The sequence below is a fragment of the Oryctolagus cuniculus genome, chromosome 5 (assembly GCF_964237555.1).
Source record: "Oryctolagus cuniculus chromosome 5, mOryCun1.1, whole genome shotgun sequence".
Taxonomy (NCBI): Eukaryota; Metazoa; Chordata; class Mammalia; order Lagomorpha; family Leporidae; genus Oryctolagus; species Oryctolagus cuniculus.
Window position 1 is genome coordinate 108,914,495 of NC_091436.1, and position 22,958 is coordinate 108,937,452.

General features: G+C 41.4%; 1 protein-coding gene and 1 pseudogene across 1 annotated transcript in view; both read left to right on the top strand.

Moving 5' to 3' along the window:
* EYS (eyes shut homolog) overlaps window positions 1-22,958 on the top strand; it is a 1,404,981-nt gene that overhangs the window by 1,307,046 nt on the left and 74,977 nt on the right. Inside the window, exon 30 of the mRNA XM_070074646.1 lies at window positions 22,584-22,756. Coding sequence (XP_069930747.1) covers window positions 22,584-22,756 — 173 coding nt within the window. The remainder of the gene's footprint in view (window positions 1-22,583; window positions 22,757-22,958) is intronic.
* LOC100338216 (protein TFG pseudogene) lies at window positions 6,892-8,797 on the top strand (annotated as a pseudogene).

Consider the following 22,958-nt stretch of genomic DNA (forward strand, 5'->3'; position numbering starts at 1 on the left):
TCATTTGCTGTGAGGTTTCCTTCCTTTACCTTCTTTCATATTGATGACCGTGTTTCTGTGTTTCTGTGTGTAACACATCTTGAAGCATCTTTTGCAGGGCTGGACGAGTGGTGACAAATTCTTTCAATTTCTGCTGGCTATGAAAGGTCTTTATTTCACCTTCATTCACAAATGAGAGCTTTGCAGGATATAATATTCTGGGCTGGCAGTTTTTTTCTCTTAGTAGCTGGGTTATATCTCGCCATTCCCTCCTGGCCTGTAGCGTTTCTGATGAGAAGTCTGTGAGTCCTATTGGAGATCCTCTGAGAGTAATCTGATGTTTCTCTCTCGCACATTTTACAATCTTTTCTTTATATTTCACTGCAGTGAGTTTAATTACAATGTGTCGTGGTGATGATCTCTTTTTGTCATGTTTATTGGGGGTTCTATGAGCTTCCTGTACTTGGATGTCTCTGTCCTTCTCCAACCCCAGGGAGTTTTCTGCTAGTATCTCACTAAAAAGGCCTTCTAATCCTTTCTCTCTCTCCATGCCTTCAGGAACTCCTAGAACCCAAATGTTGGGTTTTTTAATAATATCCTGTAGATTCCCAACAATATTTTTTAGATTTCTAATTTCCTCTTCTTTTCTTTGGTTTGACCATATACTTTCCTGTGCTCTGTCTTCTAAGTGCGATGTTCTCTCTTCTATCTTACTGAATCTGTTTTTAAGGCTCTCAAATGCATTTGTCATTTGATCTATTGAGTTCTTCACTTCATTTTGATTCCTCTTCAATATCCCAATTTCATGTTCTACTAGATTCCTCATTTTATTTTGATTCCTCTTTAAGATTTCATTTTCATGACAGAGTTTCTATCCTGTCCAGTAAAGATTTCTGTAGTTCATGAATTTGTTTTTGAGAACTTCTAAATGTTCTTATTATAAATTTTTTAATTTCTTCTATCTCATCATTTTCATAATCTTGTATTGGAATGTCATGTTCATTTGGGGGCGTCATAATGTCTTCCTTGTTCTTGTTTCCTCAGTTTCTGCATTTGTTGCTTGGTATTGTGGAGATATTCTTTGGTTTCTTCTTTTTTTTCCTCACTGTGGTGGCTTTTCTCATTATACTATGACTCTAGATTAAGTGGACTGTCTGCTTTTGGTGAATCTTTAGAGGCTTGTGGTGGGTGTGGCCAGAGAACTCTGCTCAGTTCTTCAGGATTAAGGGTGTGTCAAAAGTGACACCCCCAGGTTTGGGCGGTAAATCTCTCTCTCTCTTTTATTCAAAAGGAAAGTAATTCCACACAGCTGAGCTATTTTCCTTGAAAGCAATCAGTGCCTAAGCGGTAGCCCCTATGGGTATAATATTTGTCTGCTCTGTCCCAAGGACCACACAAAGGATCTCTGCAGTCCTCAGTGTAAGCTCAGATTCCCTGCAATCTCCCACTGGGTTGCCAAGGTTACTGAGTATGTCCAAAATGGTGCCTGCTCTTTGTCTTGTTCACCTTTGTAAGATGAGTGGAGAATGAGAATCGTGTCCATGCTGGTTCCTTTTTTTTTTCCCTCTCTCCTCTAGTTAGCCTGGTGAACTTTCCCCCATGGGGCTTCTAGCCTTGTTCCCTCTAGGCTCTTCCTGCCACTTTCCCTCCAGTATCTTGGGCTACTGAGGTTTCACCTCACCTCCCTTTCCAGCAGTGCTGCTTAGACTCGGTGGCTGGGGTCCCGAGCCGTGGGTGCCCATGCCCTCCATGTATGTCCACCGTGTCCCACTAGTTCCGGAAGAGTTTCCTCTGCAGTTTTTTCCCTAACTCTTCCCTGAGATTATAGTATCTCCACTTTTATTAAACTATCTTTCCCAGACTATTAGTGTGCTCCCTCCCTATTCCACCATCTTGGAGCCACCCCCCTATATGTCACTCTTGGTGTGAAATTGAAGTGCATGTAGGAAAAATTTTTACTATATGAAACTTTGCAATACTTGTGAAAATTGTTCCATTTGGTGTATGCACAGTGCAATATTTCTGCAGGTGTCATCCAAAATTCCCCACAGACAGGGCTTTTTTCCTCAATAGTTATTGGCCTCAGCCTAACAACCTGGGACTATTATATTATATTGTTGCCAGGAGTCTACATCCACTTAGCTCCACTTTCTAGAACATATTTTCTACTAATTATATTGAAAGCAATTTCTACCTCTTATAGATTTTTTTTACAATAGCAAATATAATTTTTCTTCATGAATTAAAAATAAATCTGATAGGAGTTCCTTTAAAGGTCATCTGGTGATTCTCTCATGCACATGTTAGGAAATTATCTTTATGCTTTACTTAAACATAGTCATAGATTACAATGTGTCGTGGTAAGTATCTTTTCTGAACATGCCTATTTGGGGTTCTGTGTACTCCCTACAGTTGGGTGCCTATGTCTTTCTCCAAATTGGGGAGTTTTCTCCTATTATCACTGAATGGTTTTTCTAATTCAAACTTTTTTCCTGTACTCTTGGGAACTCCTTCAGTTTATAATTTTGATCATTTGATGGTATCCCATGGATCCTGAACACTATTTTTGGCCTTTGTAATTTCCCCTTCCCCTTCCCCTTCTCCTTCTTTTTCGTTCACTGAGACCTACCTTTTAGGTTGAATATCCTCTCTTCTGCTCCACCAAATCTGTTAAGACTTTCCACTGTAATTTCTTTTTTACTTACCAAATGCTTCATTTTATTTCTCTTTGGTTTTTCTTCAGTTCCACAGAATTTCTCATCTATGTCATGTATTAATTTTCTTATTTAATCTAATGGTTTCTCTGTGTTTTGAGTAACCTTACAGTCATTCATTTGAATTCTTTTCAAGCATTTCATCACTTCCCCCTCTTCAAAGTCCAACATTAAAGTATTATTGTGTTCCTCTAAAAGAGTCATATTACCTACCTTATTAATTTTTCTTGTGTTTATATGTTGATTTTTGTACATCTATAAGATCCCTTGTTTCTATATCCTCTGGAAAATGAATTTTTTTTGACTGAAGACTTGTTTTTGAATATTTGTCTTTGGGATAAATGCAATACCCAAAGTTTACACTTGAGTTCCAGGAGTGTATGTGGGCCAATAAGCTCTGGCCATAGTTTGTTTGTGGTGTAAGAGTGAGGGGGAGGGAATGTTGGAGCCAGCTAGTATGTTCAGGGTCTCAGGCTTTCTCTATAGTAGAGTAACAAGCTGATGCACAGCCTAGAGCAAGCTGATAGTGCTAGTGCACCTAAACCAACTAGGCACTGACCCACACACCAGTATGTCCCCTAGCCCCTGTGAGAGATCTATCCCCAGTGTGTAGAGAACTCAGTTTCTGCAGTCAGACTGGGCAGGTACAAAATAACTCAGCTGCAGCTTGGGACCCTCTCAGTTCCAAGGCCTTTGCCCAGAACTCCCACAATCACAGAGGCAGGGGAGGTCACTCTATCCTGCAAGCAGCCCTGGCCCCAGCTCTGACTGCTCCAGCAGCAGCAGAATTTGCCTGCTGTTTCCCAACTCAGTACAGAGTTCAGCTCTAACTCTACCACAGAAAATTGAATCTGGTGCTTTAGTGGGCAACTACTTTGCTCCATGAAGGGAGGAATATTTTGTGGTATTACCTTTACCACTGTGACTTTATCAGCATTCCTATACAATTTTTAATGTAACCTTTAGTTTGGTTACAACTAATGCACTCTAATTTGCTCTACCACCAAGCTGATTTAGAAGCACAAGTTTACCTCACTTCATCTAAGAAATGTAACCATTCCTCAGTGATAAGAATCTTTTTATTTTTTAATTTGATAATAAATATGTCAATAACAATAATGAGGGGCCTGCACTGTGGTATAGTGGGTAAAGCTGCCACCTGCAGTGCTGGCATCCTGTATGGGTGCCGGTTCAAATCCTGGTTGCTCCACTTCCCATCCAGCTCTCCACTATGGCCTGGGAAAGCAGTAGAGGATAACCCAAGTCCTTGGTCCCTGCACTCACATGGGAGACCTGGAAGAAGCTGGTGGCTCCTGGCTTCAGATCGGTGCGTCTCCAGCTGTGTGACCATCTGGGGAGTGAACCAACAGATGAAAAATCTCCCTCTCTCTGTCTTTGCCTCTGACTCTCTGTAACTCTATCTTTCAAATAAATAAATTTTAATAATAATAATAATTTAATAATAATAATAATGAATATGATAATAAACAAGTACTCTGGGAAGTAGCAGGAAGAAAGCATATGAAGTTGAAGGTAGAGGTAGGGAATCCATTCCAATTCCTCAGTATTCCGTACAAAACAAAGAGCCTAGCTCTTTTGAATTTCCACACCCCATGTGCTTATCTTGAAATATATATTGCCAAATGTAGGTACTTAGAGCTATTTTCAAATTATTTTGCTTGTTTGTTTTAAGATTTATTTACTTATTTGAAAGAGTTACAGAGAGAGAGGGACAGATAGACACACAGAGAGAGAGAAAGAAAGAGAGAAAGCTATCTTCCATCCTCTGGTTCACTGCCCAAGTGGCCACAATGGCCAAGGCTTAGCCAAGAGGAAACCAATAGCCAGGAGCTTTGTCTGGGTCTCCCACATGGGTGGCAGGGACCCAAACATTTGGGTCATCTTCTGTTGCTTTTTCCAGGCCATTAGCAGAGAGCTGGATCAGAAGGAGAACAGCCAAGACTTGAACCAGCACTCACATAAGATGCCCGCATTGCAGGCAGGGCCTTTGCCCTGCCACAATGCCGGTCCTGATTATTTTGGATAGTATGGAAATTTTCTTTGATGTTAGTAACAAATGTAATACCTAACAATTGTACAACACTTATTTCAATTGCTCTTCATTAAAACATTGTAAATTAGTTAAGACCAATATCCTAATGCCAATTTAATAGATGGTAAAGTGAGTCCTGGAGATTGTTAAGAAATCAAGAGAATGTAACAGGTCTTTAAAAGTTCATTGAGGGGGCGGTGCTGTGGCATAGTAGGTTAAGCCTCTGCCTGCAGCACCGACATTCCATGTCAGCATTGATTGTGTACTGGCTGCCCCACTGCTGATCCAGCTCCTTGCTATTGGCCCAGGAAAACAGTGGAAGATGGCCCAAGTACTTGAACTCCTGTACCCATGTGGGAGACCTGGAAAAAGCTCTTGGCTACTGGCTTCTGATTGGCCTAGCTACACTTTTATGCCATTTGGGAAGTGAACCAATGGATGGAAGACCTCTCTCTCTGTCTCTCCCTTTGTCTGGAACTCTGCTTCTCAAATAAATAAATAAATCCTTTTCAAAAAAGTTCATTGAAAATGCATACTATGAAAAGAAAAAAGCATGATTTTTTTAACCAAAATAAGCCTATCTTTTATTATTTAAGGTTTAGTTATTTGAAAGCAGAGTTAGAGAAGAAGGAGAAGTGGGAGGCAGAGAGAGAGAGAGAGACAGAACCCTTTTATGAGTTCATTTCCCCAAATGGCTGCAAAGGCTGAGGCTGGACCTGGTTAAATCCAGGAGCCAGAAAGTCCATCTGGGAGTTCCAGGTGGGTACAGGGACTCAAGTACCTGGGCCATCTTCTGCTGCTTTCCTAGAACACTAGCAAGGAGCTGAATTGGAAGTGGAGCACCCAGAGCTTGAACCACCATTTGTATGGAATGCCAGTGTTAAAGGTGGCAGCTTACCCTTCAGTGCCACAATGCTGGCCTCAAACCTATCTTTTAATCTCATTTTCCACAAACTTTTTGAAGTACCCTCCTATGGCACCTTGCAGGTAGTACAGCAAGAAGCAAAACCAGATCTTCCAATTCCTGGGTAAAAATTATCTCCAAAACCTAAATAGTAAGAAATAAATTTATAAACAGCTAGCAATTTAAATAAAGTGATAAAACTGTTAAGTAGCTCTTGATCTACAGGATGAAGTCTATTCATTTACTATTCACTTTAAAATAAAGTTGAAGTTATCTTCAAATGGGATTTTATATTTTCTCCATATTAGAAATACCTTTCCTCATAACACATTCCTTGGGGACTCCATAAATTGCTATGTGGGTAGAAAACTACATCTCAGAGTCCAACATGCCAGCCTTTTTTCTTTCTTTTTTTAAAGATTTTATTTATTTATTTCAGAGATAGAGCTACACACAGTGGGAGGGAGAAACAGAGAGAAAGGTCTTCCATCCACTGATTCACTCCCTAAATGGCCACAACAGCTGGAGCTGAGCCCATCCAAAGCCAGGAACCAGGAGCTTTTTCTCCGGGTGTTTTCCTCCAGGTCTCCCATGTGGGTGGAGGGGCCCAAGCACCTGGGCCATCCTCCACTATTTCCCCCAGGCTATAGCAGAGAGCTGGAAGTAGAGCAGCCGGGGCTTGAACCAGTGCCCATATAGGATGCCGGCACCGCAGGATTAACCCACTGCACCATAGCTTCGGCCCCCAACATGCCAGCCTTAATTTGAGTAACAAATAGACTTGAGCATCAATGTATAATGGGAAAGGTACAGCTGACAACTTTCCTCACAAGATTTTAAAACCTGTGGAATCCTCATATCATCACAAAATATTCATTATATTAATTACTATATGTGAAACAATACTTTCAAATCAAAAATAGCTCTTGGGGCACTATGTCATTACATTAAAATTGTGAATCCCTAAGCTAAAAACGGGTGAATTTTATAGTATGTAAAAAATACCTCAAATCTGCTTAAGAGTATTCAGGCTCCTATTCATAGCTCCAGTAGCAGCAGCAATTCAAAGAATTTTATTCCTTTTGACCATTTTTTAAAATTCTATAATCTCAATAATGAGACTTTCTCCCTTAAAAGAAAACAAATGTGTGCTTTGTAATACATGTTTTAGTAGCATTTAAGAAGATTCCTTTTATTCTTGTCACAGTCCCAGGCTCTTAATTTTGTGTGGCTCGCCTTCTCCTTCCCCCACCTGCCACGTACTGGGCCCAAGCTCTCGCTAGGCTTGTTGGGTCTGTGCGATTGGCCGGGGCCCGCGCGAGCCTGCGAGCGAAGTGCGGCGGCCGCGGAGGGCGACGGACCGGGCCGTGACCGCAGCCTCCCCCACGAGCCTTCCCTCGCCCCGGCCGGGTCAGCGCAGACCCACGGAGAGGCGGCGGCGGCGGCCTCGGCAAGCTGTTTTTCTCTAGACTAATATAAATAGAACATCCTGGAATCCACCATGAATGGACAGTTGGACCTAAGCGGAAAGCTAATCATCAAAGCTCAACTTGGGGAGGATATTCGACGAATTCCCATTCATAATGAAGATATTACTTATGATGAATTAGTGCTAATGATGCAACGAGTTTTCCGAGGAAAACTTCTGAGTAATGATGAAGTTACAATAAAGTATAAAGATGAAGATGGAGATCTTATAACAATTTTTGATAGTTCTGACCTTTCCTTTGCAATTCAGTGTAGTAGGATACTGAAACTGACATTGTTTGTTAATGGTCAACCCAGACCCCTTGAATCAAGTCAGGTGAAATACCTCCGTCGAGAACTGATAGAGCTTCGCAATAAAGTGAATCGCTTATTGGACAGCTTGGAGCCACCTGGAGAGCCAGGACCTCCCACCAGTATTCCTGACAATGATACTGTGGATGGTAGGGAAGAAAAACCTACTGCTTCTGATTCTTCTGGAAAACAGTCTACTCAGGTTATGGCAGCAAGTATGTCAGCTTTTGACCCTTTGAAAAACCAAGATGAAATCAATAAAAATGTTATGTCAGCATTTGGCTTAACAGATGATCAGGTTTCAGGGCCACCAAGTGCTCCTGCAGAAGATCAATCAGGCACTCCTGACAGCATTGCTTCCTCCTCCTCAGCAGCTCACCCACCAGGAGTCCAGCCGCAGCAGCCACCGTACACAGGAGCTCAGACACAAGCAGGTCAGATTGAAGGCCAGCTGTACCAACAGTACCAGCAACAGGCTGGTTATGGTGCGCAGCAGCCGCAGGCCCCACCTCAGCCACCTCAGCAGTATGGTGTGCAGTATTCAGCCAGTTATAGTCAGCAGACTGGACCCCAGCAGCCTCAGCAGTTCCAGGGATATGGCCAACAACCAACTTCTCAGGCACCAGCTCCTGCCTTTTCTGGTCAGCCTCAACAACTGCCTGCTCAACCGCCACAGCAGTACCAGGCGAGCAGTTATCCTCCACAAACGTACACTACCCCAACGTCTCAGCCTACCAATTACACTGTGGCTCCTGCCTGTCAACCTGGAATGGCTCCAAGCCAACCTGGGGCCTATCAACCAAGACCAGGCTTTACTTCACCCCCTGGAGGTACCGTTGCCCCTCCTACAAGTGGGCCCAACCCTTATGTACGTTCTCGTCCTCCCTTTGGTCAGAGCTATGTCCAGCCTGGACCTGGTTATCGATAAGGAGGCTCAGCTACACTGATGAATGTAGCTGATTGCTATCCCAAAAGACTCCAATACTATTTTATTTTAATTTGTATTGAAGTTCAGAAATTTAAAAAAGCAGAGCATTTTTTATAATTGTCGCTGTTAATTGAAGTATAAATTGCTGGAATATAAAACAAGACCAAAATGAAAGTTTTTTCCTTCCCTGCTTAAAAAATGTAGCAGCTTCCTAGTTATTTTGGAACACTATTCTTACATGTGTGTAAAGTGATTGACCTTCTAGCTTCTCTTGTCCAGAGGATATTAAAATGCTGGGTTGAGATGTAGCCATCTTACTTGGCTTTTTACTAATAACTTGATGTACTTAAAGGTAGAGCCCTTTGAAAAGACAATTAGATATTATGTATAAATGTAACATTGATAGTTTAATAAAGATGATTGAATCCATTAAAAAAAAATTTTGTGTGGCTCTACACTTTCATATTTCACTTGAAGCAAAGTATGTTAAACTGAACTGCTAGGTAATGTTATAGACAGCTTAAAGCTAAAGTTCAACCTTTTCTTGAAAAATAACCAACACACATGATAGATAAAGTATTTTTTAAATTCTCAAGAGGCAAGTCTTAACCCAGAAGCATAAATTTCATGGTGTTTGGAATCAATTTTAAAAGCAAATTCTTAAAGCTGGTCAAAGTATCTTAACTCCACACAGCTTAATGGCAGAACTTTTTAAAAAATAATACAAAATGCTCCATTTACTTCCGTTCATCACAGCTCGAGGTGGGAGCCATTGTTTGTACTGAGAGGGGGGCTTGGTAAGGCGGATTCTAGCACATGTGCACAGCCCTGGAAAAGTGCAGAGAGCCTTGCTCTTCTGCAAGTCTGGGACCACACTCAGATCCAGCTGTGCTCCAATGCAGTTTCTAAAATGAGAGTATCATGAGGCAGAGTTCATGTAAGGCCTTTATGCTCTTGGGATGAACTCTGATGCAACAGAAACAGGGAACTATTTCTGCTCTAGTCAATAGCCAAGCTTAACAAAAAGAGTTGCTTAGTTTTAACTTGGTCCTCTGTATACATGTGTTTTTAAACAAGTTTTGCTATATTTAGGTTGTGCTTTCTTCTTAATATTTTTAATTCTCAGATAAAACTTGGATATCTTTATCATATAGAATATATTTTGAAATCTCTATACATTATGGAATGGCTATTAAGTTGCGCATTAGCTCACATACTTAATGTGTGTGTGTGTGTGTGTGTGTGTGTGTGATGAGAACATCTAAAACTGGCTCTCAGCAACTTTCAAAATACAAGGCATTATTATTAACCATAGTTATCGTATAGTATAGAAACCTGAATGTGCCTGAGGACAACATGCAGATGTCTCCCTCAAAGAAAAGCATAGTGCAGGAAAACCAAAACTTACATAAACAAGTCAGATAATAAAAGGAGTATGTGGAAAATTAACACAACAGAAGTTTGGAGAATGTGGATGTTGGGGCCAGCATTGTAGCATAGTGAGTAAAGCCTCCGCCTGCAACCCCAGCATCCCATATGGGCACTGGTGGGAGCCCCGCTGATCCATTTCCAATCCAGCTCCCTGCTAATAACCTGGGAAAGCACTGGAAGATGATCCAAGTATTTGGACTCCTGACACCCACTTGGGAGACCTAGATGAAGCTCCTGGCTCCTGGTTTCAGCCTGACCCAGCCTCCACCATTGTGGCCATCTTGGGAGTGAACCAGCGGATGGAAGAGCTCACTTTCTTCCTCGCTCTCTCTCTCTCTCTCTCTGGCTTTAAGATAAATAAATAAATCTTTTTAAAATAAAATGTGGAATGTATCAGGAATTGATATTAAATTAATAATTGAGACAATTAGAACAACAAATCTACCAGTGATCACAAAATCTGGCATATCCAGGTTTTCTAGGATTTTTTGGCTCACAAATGAGAATCAGGTGAACTTACAAAACTTTTCCCCTGAAATGTGTCACAAAATATTGCATAAAATTTTAGAGATTTACAAACTCTCTAAAACTCAATCACAGAATCTCAAAGTTCCCCCGAAGTTTCTAAATTATGGATCTTTTGCCCAATCTGTCTTCTTCAGTGTATTTTGTCCAACAGTGCTTAACTCAGTCTTCAATACTCTTCTGCTGGACTAGGTAATTGTTTACCAACTAGTGTCCTCTGCCCTAATCTCTCCTTATTCCAATCCAGGTTGAATCCTCCTCTTTGCCTCTTGGCTCTTATCTCTTTTCTGCTCTAAATGTGCTATGGTTTTCCTTTTGTGAATGCAGCAAAATGTAAATCTTATCTGTTGTACAAGGTATAGCACAATTGCATCAGACTCTCCTGCTATACTTTTCTGCCCACACGGCAGTCAAATTCCTTGTACTGCTTGGTTCAGCCCTTCAAGACGCACCCCACTATCCCAAGCAGTCTACTGTGATTCTTGTGAAGTTGTATCCAGCTCAGTATCTAATCACCTCCTATTAACATTTCCTTTTTTCCTCACTTTGTTTCTCTCTCACTCTCCCTCCTTAGGGTATCCCTATATCCTTGAAATTGCCTTGAGACCCTGTTTTCTAAGGATTCCAATTAAGACAGTTAATTTCTCTCACCTATGGGGTTGGCAAAAGCTGAAAAGATTTCTAATCTGTTGGTGTGGATGCAGAAAAGCAGATACTATTGTTTATTAGAGTAATCTCCTATTTGTTTTCTCAATATGGCTTTAATTTAAGTTCCCTCTCACTATGGTTTAAGGAGAACATCTTTTCTCCCCTGTTTTTTTTTATAACTCATGTCAGATACTTTCTACCAATTCTTTGAGATCTGCATAAACTGTGAAAGCACAAAAATCTTTTAAAAATCAATGTAGATTCTAAGACATAAATATTTCTGTTCTCAAAGCTCTCTCTGGTTCCATGGTCTTGTTCCACTCATATAATTTCCACCATTTAATATCACAGATCCCTAAAAGTCACAATCAACTTATTTGATTCCTTGATTTCTTCTGAATGGAGAAATATGACACCATTATTATTTCAGTCATTTGAGCCTGAAAACCCAAAGGTATCTACTAGGTTGAGAAATAAGATAATGGCTAAAGCATGGACACTACCAGCCTTGACTTCTTGGTTTCTTTCTATAAAATACAGAGAATATTAGTCCCTTCCTATTTAGGATAGCCTAATTTATAGGCTTATATTAAGCTTCAGTAAATGCTCATCATTGCTATCATCTTTCCTCTTCTATACCAACACACTTACCAAAGCTTTGAAAATGCGTCAAGTGAACTTCAACCCTTCTGCTCCCACAGCCATTTCCAGATTCAAGCCCTTTTTGCATCCATCTAGTTTCTCATGTCATTCCTGTATGTCTAACACATTAAAGTTGAACTGCCTTGTATTGTTCTAAGTCCTTGGGCACTAGTGTCCTTCTCTAGTATAATATCGCACTGTTCCTGCTCTTCAGTTGCAAGCATTCAGGCAGACAAATCTCACTTCAAACACCTTCCCTAGATTCACTAAAATTGCCTGTGTTCTTCCCATAGGTTCCCATAGTACTTTTTTTTAGCATTTGTCCTATTATATTCAAAGTGTCTGCTTAATATTTCTGTTTTTTAGGATCTATTTATTTATTTGAAAGGCAGAATTACAGAGAGGCAGAGGCAGAGCAAGGGAAAGAGAGAGGGGGGGGTCTTCCATTCACTAGTTCACTCCTCAAGTGGCCACAACAGGCAGAGCTGAGCAGATCTGAAGCCAGGAGCTTCTTCAGGGTCTCCCAGGTGGGTGCAGCGGCCCAAGCACTTGGGCCATCTTCTACTGCTTTCACAGGCCACAGCGGAGAGCTGGATCAGAAGTGGAGCAGCCAGGTCAGGGATGTCAGCACTGCAGACAGTGGCTTTACCAACTACGCCACAGTACCGGCCCCTGCTTAATATTTCTTATCCCTATAAAAACAGCAAGTTCATGAGGTCAAGAATGGAAACTTATGTGTGGATGAATCTCAATGCTAAGCACAGAGGCAGAAACTTAGCATGTAAAAATAATAAATGTTCTTTAGATTAATGATTATCCACCTCTCCTTGTTTTGTTTTTACTTTTCCCACTACATGTACACATTCACTCACGTACTTTTCTAAACTTACTACTTCTCGGGAAAAGTAGTATAAATGTGGTTAAAGGAAGAAATAATTAACTAAGTACGAGAGTTAGAAGAATATACCCATGGTGGAGAATTGTGAATGAATATTTGAAATTCTCATTATTTACATTTCACAGGTGCCAAAGAAGCTAAAAAACAACAAAAAATACTAGTTTCCTCAAAAGTATTCTAATACAAATATCTCATAGAAGAAAATATATATAATATTTGAAAAATAATTTTAAAATCTTTAAACATAACTATTTCAGATCTGAAAGTTCTGAGCGCTATATAAGGTTATTAAGATGTTATTTTTCAAATAAATTTATAGCATCTCTAGCATATGCTCAATGTGGATTGTTATTTTTATACTAAAATAACTGGTTTTTCTTATCATATAATGTACCTTAAGTATATGCAATAAAATTTATTTAAAAAAATAAATATTTCACATTGCAAAGTCTGGCTGTAAGGGAAACTACATTCTCAACTTTTCATCAGGATAAAAATGGACCACTAGATGGTGCAATCACCATAAAAATGTAACATCTCTAGAGATAAATTTAAAATTCTTTAATGAAAATTATGAAAAATTTTTACCATTGCTTTACATTGTATGTGAAACTGGTAACATATTTGGTTTAAAATGTGCTTAGGTAAACATTTTATGCTCTTTGTGACCTTAAACACTAATTAAAATCATTATATGACTTTGATTAATAGCCTATTAAGTCTATATTTTGTATATCTCCATTGTGGTGAGCCATATACAATTTTTTTTAAACAACTTTTTGTACAACTACTAATTTAGATACAATATGCATATGTTTACTTTCTCTCTCTCTTTTTTTTTTTTTTTTTTTTTGAGGAGTGGCTATTTTTCCCCAGAAACCTTTTATTTAAGGTATACAAACTTCATACATTTCATAAATACAACTTAAGAATTCTTCCCACCATTCCCTCCCTCCCATCCACACCCCCACCCCTCATCCTCCTCCCTCTCCTTTTCCAATTCTTATTTTTTACTAACATCTATTTTCAATTAACTTTATAAACATAAGATTAACTATACTAAGGAAAGTGTTCAACAAAGAGTATTAAAAAAAAAAAAAACACTGTTCCTCAACTGTTGAGACGAGGGCTGTTCAAAGTCATTGCATCTCAAAGCATCAATTTCATTTCTATAGATTACCTTTTAGGTGCTCTATTAGTTACCAAAGATTAGGAAAGCATATATTATTTGTCCTTTTGGAACTGGCTTATTTCACTAAATATGATGTTTTCCAATTTCATCCCTTTTGTTGCAAATGACAAGATTTCATTTTTTATTGCCTAGCATGTGGTCTATCCAAGGGAAAGTTCCATACACTGGTGAGAAGAATGTGTATTCTGCAACTATATGATGAAAAGTTCTGTAGATATCCATTAAGTCCATTTGGTCTATAGTGTCGATTAACTGTTGTCTCCTTGCTGATTTTCTGTCTGATTGATCTGTCCATTGCTGAAAGTGAGTATTAAAGTCCCCATTACTATTGTATTGGAGTCTATGTCTCCCTTTAGATGCCTTAACATTTCTTTTAAATAGCCAGATGATCTGAAATCCAGTACATATATATTTTTTTTTATTTTTTGACAGGCAGAGTGGACAGTGAGAGAGAGACAGACAGAGAGAAAGGTCTTCCTTTGCCGTTGATTCACCCTCCAATGGCCGCCGCAGCCAGCGCGCTGCAGCCAGCACACTGCGCTGATCCAATGGCAGGAGCCAGGTACTTATCCTGGTCTCCCATGGGGTGCAGGGCCCAAGGACTTGGGCCATCCTCCACTGCCTTCCCGGGCCACAGCAGAGAGCTGGCCTGGAAGAGGGGCAACCGAGACAGAATCTGGCACCCTGACCAGGACTAGAACCCGGTGTGCCGGCACCGCAAGGCGGAGGATTAGCCTAGTGAGCCGCGGTGCCGGCCATATATGTTTATTATAGTCACATCTTTCTGTTGAATTGATCCCTTGCTCATTACATAGTCCCCTTCTTTGTCTCTTTGAGCAGATTTTGTGTTAAAGTCTATTTTGTCTGATAGGATGTCAACACCAGCTTTTTGTGGTTTCTGTTAGAATGAAATGTCTTTTTCCATCCTTTCACTTTCAATCTGTGTGCATCTTTCTTGGTGAGATGTATTTCTTGCAGGCAGCAAATAAATGGGTGTTGTTTTTTAACCCATTCAGCCAATCCGTATTTTCTAATTGGAGAGTTGAGGCCATTTACATTCAAAATGACTATTGATAAGTAACAATTTGGCCTTACCATTTTTCCATAAATATTCCTATTGTTTACTTTGGATTTCCTTTGTTCTTTTACTGGGAGATTTTTCTGACTTCACCTTCTTCTGTAGTGATGGCCGTGTTTCTATGTTTCTGTGTGTAGCCCATCCTTAAGCATCTTTTGTAAGGCTAGAGAGGTGGTGATGAATTCTTTCAATTTCTGTTTGTTATGGAAAGTATTGATTTCACCTTCATTCATAAATGAGAGCTTTGATGGTACAGTATTCTGGGTTGACAGTTTTTTTTTTTCTCTTTAAACTTCGAGTATATCTTGCCATTCTCTCTCTCCTAGCCTGTAGGGTTTCTGATGAGAAGTCAGCTGTGAGTCTAATTGAAGGTCCTCGGCAAGTAATCTGGCATTTCTCTCATGTACATTTTAGAATGTTTTCTTCATGTTTTACTGTGGAGAATTGGACTACAGTGTGTCATGGTGAAGACATTTTTCTGGTTATTTCTGTTAGGAGTTCTATGTGCTTCCTGTACTTAGACATCCTTTACTTTCTCCAAATTAGGAAAGTTCTCTGTAATTATTTCACAGAAAGGACTTCTAATCCATTCTCTCTTTCCACGTCTCCAGGAACTCCTAAAATCTGTATGTTGGGTTGTTTGACAGTATCCCATAAATCTCCAACACTGTTTTTTTTAGTTTTCTAATTTTTTTTGGTCTGACTGTAAAATTTTCAGAGATTTGTCTTCTAACTTGTATATTCTTTCTTCTGCCTCACTGAGTCTGTTGTTAATGTTCTATCATTCTATTGAATTCTTCATTTCCAATATTTCCTTTTGATTTCTCTTTAAAAATCTCAATTTTATAGGAAAATTTTTCTTTTTTTTAACTTATTTGACAGAGTTATAGACAGTGAGAGAGAGAGACAGAGAAAAAGGTCTTCCTTCTGTTGGTTCACTCCCAAAATGGCTGCCACAGCCAGTGCTGCACCAATCTGAAGCCAGGAGCCAGGTGCCTCCTCCTGGTCTCCCATGTCGGGGCAGGGGCCCAAGCACTTGGGCCATCCTCCACTGCCCTCCCGGGCCACAGCAGAGAGCTGGACTGGAAAAGGAGCAACCGGGACCAGAACCTGGCGCCCATATGGGATGCCAACACCACAGGCGGAGGATTAACCAAGTGAGCCACAGCACAGACCCCTCTTCATAGTTCGAAAAATTTTCTTTCATGTCATGTATGGGTTTCTTTTTTTTTAAAAAAAAAAAAAAAGATTTATTTATTGAGCCCTAACTCCTCCCTGAGACTGCACTCTCTCTACTTTTTTTTCTTTTTTAACTCTCTTCCCCTGGACTATAGCATTAAGCTCTCTCCCTATTCTGCCATCTTGGAACCCTCCAAATTTTCTTCCATCATGACCCATCTAAACGTCTTATTTAATGCACTAGTGTGGGGAGCAGCTCGGACTAGACTAAGTTACTGGAATTAAGACTTATTCTATGCATCTGCTCTCCTCTGTGGGGAGCAGCTCGGACTAGACTAAGTTACTGGAATTAAGACTTATTCTATGCATCTGCTCTCCTACAATATGGCGCTGGGAGAGGAGAAAACAGCTTCTACCCAGCTGCCTCCAGTTCAACCAATAAACTGTAGGACTTGCTCCTGATTGGAGAGCAGCGTACTCGGCGTGTGGGCAGCCGAGTTGGGATTGGCGGAGGAGGACTATAAAGGAGGAGAGAGACGGCATGCACCAGGAACATCTAGGGGGAACATCTAAGAGGGAACACCTGTGCAGCCCCCGAGAGAGCCAGCTGGTGGTGTGCCGCTCCCCCGCGGAAGTGGGGAATGTGGCAGGGGGAACCGCCCTTCCACGGAGGTGGAAGGGACGGTAGCCAACCCAGGAAGAACCAGCAGCAAACCCGGGGAGGGCCGAGCAGACGAAAGAACAGCGCAGGGTCCTGTGTCGTTCCTCCACGAAGAGGGGGAGCGACATAATGGTGCCGTGACTCGGATATGAAGCCTAGGCAGGGTTTAGTGTCGTTCCTCCATGAAGAGGGGGAGCGACATAATGGTGCCGTGACTCGGATTAGGGAACCTAGGTCGGATAGCAAACTTAAGAGGGAAGAAACGGGAAGAATTAGGGAAAATATCGGAGAGAGAAACTAGCAAACAGCCTAGGGAAAAGCCGGACGAAAAAGGAGCCGGAAGAAGCTATTGAAAGCCTAGGCATAGACTCGGATACGGACTACGGGGGGAAGCTGGGAGAAATCTCTAAGGGCGAAAGCGAAAGTGAAAGCTAGAACAAACAGACTCGGACGCGGACTGTGGGGAGAGGCCAGGAGAAATGAGGGAGGAATATCGTTGGAAGAAAGCTTGGGGAAACATACCGGGTAGAGAAAAATGTTAGGGAGGATGAAGCCGCGAGTGCAGGCCAAGCCATCTTGGAATTCTTCAAGTCACCCCGGGGAGCAAGAGGCGAAGATCTGGAACCAGAGGCAGAGACGTGGGCCGCCAGGATTCGCCAGGTTAGTCCGGGGAACTTGGACTGAATGCCGGTGGTGGCGGAAACATTCGCGGAAGCCGCCGCGTGCAGAGAGCACGGGGCGTGAATAAATAGGGAACGCGGGGATGGCGCGAGGCCGTGGTGCGGGCGCGAAGTGCGTGGAGACCGCGGAGCGTGCGCGCAGAGCCGGGAACCCGCCGGCGGGGCGAGGCGCCGGGAAGCCGCGCAGAGCCGTGAAGCTGCCGCGGGGCGAGGCGCCGGGAAGCCGCGCAAAGCCGGGAAGCCGCGCAGATCAGAGAAGTGCGGGCTGAAGCGGCTCAGAGCCGGGAAGCCGCCGAGAAGCAGTCTCGGGGCGGGCGCCGGGAAGCCGCAAGGATAAGAGAAACAAAAGTTTAGAAGTAAAATGAGAGAAATGGGAATGTTGGCAGACAGAAGTAAAATGGGAGAAATAGGAATGCCCGGAGATAGAGAAATAGAGAAATAGAAAGGCCTCCCTACAACACTGCAATGTGAGAGCTTGGATTCGGTCTGCCTGATTAAGTGAGGCGATGAGCACCTGGGCGGCTAGCAGCTTGTGCGCCGCAGGTCACCGAAGACAGGCACGAATTAACATCAGTAAGGTTTCCCCACAATACAACAATTAGGAGGCTTGGATTCGGTCTGCCTGATTAAGGCGGTAAGCGCCAGCAAGCAGCTCGACCAGAGTATGAGCTGCAGGTCACCGAAGATAGGCACGAACCAACACCAATAAGTCTCCCCCACAATAAGGCAATGAGAAGGCTTGGATTCGGTTTGCCTGATAGGACTTGTAAGAGCCTGTGGCAACTCTAGCAAGTAGAGCAGAGTGTGTGCCGCGGGACACCGAAGACAGGTGCGTATCAACGCCAAAAATAAAAAGAAAGGGGGATCTGTGGGGAGCAGCTCGGACTAGACTAAGTTACTGGAATTAAGACTTATTCTATGCATCTGCTCTCCTCTGTGGGGAGCAGCTCGGACTAGACTAAGTTACTGGAATTAAGACTTATTCTATGCATCTGCTCTCCTACAATATGGCGCTGGGAGAGGAGAAAACAGCTTCTACCCAGCTGCCTCCAGTTCAACCAATAAACTGTAGGACTTGCTCCTGATTGGAGAGCAGCGTACTCGGCGTGTGGGCAGCCGAGTTGGGATTGGCGGAGGAGGACTATAAAGGAGGAGAGAGACGGCATGCACCAGGAACATCTAGGGGGAACATCTAAGAGGGAACACCTGTGCAGCCCCCGAGAGAGCCGGCTGGTGGTGTGCCGCTCCCCCGCGGAAGTGGGGAATGTGGCAGGGGGAACCGCCCTTCCACGGAGGTGGAAGGGACGGTAGCCAACCCAGGAAGAACCAGCAGCAAACCCGGGGAGGGCCGAGCAGACGAAAGAACAGCGCAGGGTCCTGTGTCGTTCCTCCACGAAGAGGGGGAGCGACACACTAGTAATATTCCAAGACTTTATATGTTTACTTTTATATATACACTTAGCTTCTCTACCTGTAAGTTCCTAATAAATAAAAATTCTCATTTTAAATTCCTCCTCGAATCAAATATAATAATGTGTTGCTGAACATGTATTTGTCACATTTATCATGTGCTCATCTACTCAGTTATTCACCACACTGGTTTCTATATTCCAGCACTGCCTCTCTGAGCCATTCCCTCAGCTCCTCAGCACATGCAGTCTAGCAGTCTTTTATCCCAGCACACCTCTTTTTAGCAGGAATAAAAGCTCACTCCTCACACATCTTCCACCCAGCCTACATGATATAACACTGTACTATGTACACTATAGACATTAATATATATTTATCAAAAAATAAATTTTGGTGAGTCATAAATTAGACTGCAAAATAAGAAAAATCTGAAATGAGTGGTTCTTGATATTGTATAGTCACACTTAATCATTTTTATGCTAATTAATTATTAGGTCAATGAAAAACAAAAAGCCCATAAAAATGTTGCATTTTTTCAATCATATATAAGTCTATTATTTTAGGAGCACTTTTTTACACTTAAAATGAGACTGTAAATTGGTACAGTTATGAAAGGTAGGATGATATATGTATCCATGTGAAAACAATGCAGAGCTCAAATGAAGTAAAAGCAAGAGTCTCCAAGACAATAGAAAGTAAGTATTAGAGTTGGCCTTTGTCCTAGGTCCTTCTGAAACCTGGAGACTGAATAAACTTACTGAGATCTATGCAGGTTGTAGTGGACCTAATTTAAGGCTAAGAACTGCCTGAGATGGGGAATCTAATAGGGCACAACTCTCAGCCCAAGCCACCAGCAAAAAAACTGTGAGAACAGCCTGGCATGATTCTGGCTTAGAGCCCAGTCAGGGACAATGTACCTGCCAACCTAGAGGTAAAATAAGGGGTATGTTTCTGTCTCCCTGACCACCTGGCACTAGCATCCTGTAACTAGCCAAGAGAGGAGCTGTTTGGAACCCCCGAACTTGGAGCTAGTTCAAAATACATGAGAGAGCAAAAGATTGAAAATAGACAAGATACCCTTCAACAGAAAAACAAAGTAGGAAAACTTGCCATCCTAGATATAAAGACTTATTACCATACTAGAAATGAAGAATTTGGTGTTGGCACAAATACCAATTAATGAATGGAACAAAGTAGAGTGATGCTGGACCCTGCTGAATGGACATGACTCATTGGGGCCAAGTATGAACAATTCAATAGAGAGTGTTAGGACTGTTGATTTGTCATGTGGAAAAATGTAATTGGATGTTTACCCCATATCAAACACATACAAAAAAAAAATCCAGATATACTAAGACTTGAAGGTAAAAGGTAAAAGTTATCATTTTAGGAGATTAAAATAATATTTTTTGACCTTGGAACTGGAAATTTTTTCATAAATAAGCCACCAAAAACTGCAATCCATAAAAGAAAACATTAAAATTTCAACTATATAAAAATTATCCATTTCTGTTCATCAAATTAGATGGCAATGGTAATGAATGAACAGTGGACAATTGCTATATACATACATATATGCATGAATCCCAAAAATGTTATCTGGAATAAAAAGATTATATACTCATACAATATTATGTTATATGCATAAGAGTATTAAAAACAGGCAAAACTAAAACTATCTAGAAAATCAAAGGAATGATTATTTCAAGACAGTGGTCAGCTCTCTGGATGAGAGAGCAGGAGTTTACCAGGCACAGGTGTCCTTCAAGGTCCTGATAATAGTGTTTCTTTGTGTGTTGTGTTCAAAGACATTTGTTTATAAACAATCTTAGAAATGTAGAAATATGTATCATGCATAGTGTGTTTTCCAATAAGTGGCCTTTAAAATAAAAGGATATGAAACACTATGTGAAGCATTTCTGTGTTAGAATTTCCTTGTCATCGTCCTCACCTTTCCTCTATATGGCATATAATGTGTGGCATACAGCTTGATCCACCTGGAGGTGACTACATGAGCTGTCATTAATTCCTAGAGTTTGAGAATTATTGCAGCCTTGATGAAAACGCAAAACTAAAGATATTTCCATTTTCTCCCTTCCTTATCTTGACTTGCTTGTATTAGAAATTACATGTTGGTTATGCTTTTCAACAACCTCAGCTATGCTTCTAATATCATCTATGTCTGCAGTTTTCCAATAAGCAAAGAGCATTGTAATGAATTAATAGAAGACAAATGTGACCCAGGGCTCAGGTGTATTCACAAAGTAAATTTGTTTCCTACTCTCTCTTTTTTGAACCTGCTAAAAAGACTCAACCTTTTACTGGTTCTGGGTTAAAATGTGGGGAAGCCAGCTGAATTTTCTTTTTCTACCTGATGAATAGGCACTTTAGTTGTCAAATACACTGTCAATTCATTAATTAAAAGAGTATGCTTCAATGAACCATCAACATTCCACTCTTCCAAGATTGCTGTATGAGTCCCAGCCAGTGTCTTGCAGGGGTCGGGAAATTTTTTCTGCTAAGAGCCATTGGATATCTATTACATCATTCACAGGTCATCAAAGTTATCAACTTAAAAATTAGCCTGTATAGGCTTATTGATTTTCAAGTCCCACCTGTGTTTGCCTTGGTGGGACCAGACCAAGTGACTTTGCAGGCCAGACGTTTCCCACCCCCACAGCAGCATGAATGGCAAGTCTGGGCAGCAAGTGCAGTCTGCTGCTGTCCTTCTCCAGTGTGCTCTGACCCAACACCCTACTCCTCATCCTTGAATGTGCTTCCTTGACTGGCAGCATCTTCAGATGGTTTAGTGCTTTTTGGTGGGAATTCATAGCTTATCCTTTCTCTTATGAGCCTTTTAGTGCAGGATTACCAGATTCAGAGATGCAAGAAAGGAAGGGGAAAAGGAAAGAAGGAAGAGGGGGGAAGGTAGGAGGGAAAGAAGAGGGAGAGAGAAAAGAAGGAAGGAGGGGAGAGAGGAGGAGGGGAAGAGAGACAAGAGGGAAAATACAGTCTCCAGATAAATTTGAACTTGAGATCAATAATATTTAGTATACTAAATGTTAATTCTAATACTGTATGGGACATACTTACACTACATTGTTTATTTGACATTTAAATCTAAGCTCCCTGAGTTTTATCTGGCAACCCTATCTTTTGGGGTTGCACCAAAGACTCCCCTGCTGGGCCCCTCCCAACACCACTCTCTGAAACCAGACAAGATCTGTCTTCTGGTTAAATTCACCTCATTACCCCTTAGCCCAGACATAAACTGGCTCCCTCGTCCTTAAATGTGAGGTCTCTTCAGGCTAATTAATAAGTCTCCTTTTAAACATCATCCATTTTACATCCTCAGGCTGATGTTCTGTTAACTATGAATATCAAATCCCTTGCCTGAAATTCACCCACATTTGACTCTCCTCTGGTGGGTTTGGCATTCTTGCTTCAGCTCCAGAAACTAGGCCTGTGTGTTCACCAATGTCAGGGAAAGCGTATCAAGTGTTTTACATGCTTCTGCAGAATCCGTTTTATCTAGGCTTGACTTTGGGAGGCAGAAACTCCATGAGAAGTCTTCCCCCTTGGCCATTTGTGACAACAGGGAGAGGGACTATAATATAGCTTTGTCCAAAGAAGTAGTTCTCCTCAAATTCTCTCAATTTCCACGTTGAAACACTCTAAATCCTTGATATGCAGCCTGGTAATCACATAATCAATTATTAACTATCTTCTTTGACAATTTAGATCAAAGTAGTTGGAATCACAACTTACTTTGATATCTTTGGACCTCAGTTAAAACTGCCAAATTAACACCAGGGTGATACATACTTGTATATCTATCTCTGCTCAGACACTCAAATCCTGCTTCTTTCTCTCCATCTACAGTTGCAAGTGTCCCACTGGGTGGAAAGGAACTTTCTGCACGCAGGCAGTTTCCACCTGTGATCCTGAACATGACCCTCCACACCACTGTAGCAAAGGAGCAACGTGTGTTTCCTTGCCTCATGGATACACCTGTTACTGTCCTCTAGGAACCACTGGAATATACTGTGAACAAGGTAAGGCAAAACTTAATTCATTTTTATATCCATGAATTTAGAGTTTCTTCTTTAGAAAGTAAAGCAGAAATATATATAAGAGTCCACTCTCCTCTCCCCTTAGAGTATTTGGTTTTTTTTAAGAAAGCTTTTATTTAATGAAAACAAATTTCATAGGCACAGCTTTAGGAATATAGTGGTTCTTCCCCCCATAACCACCCTA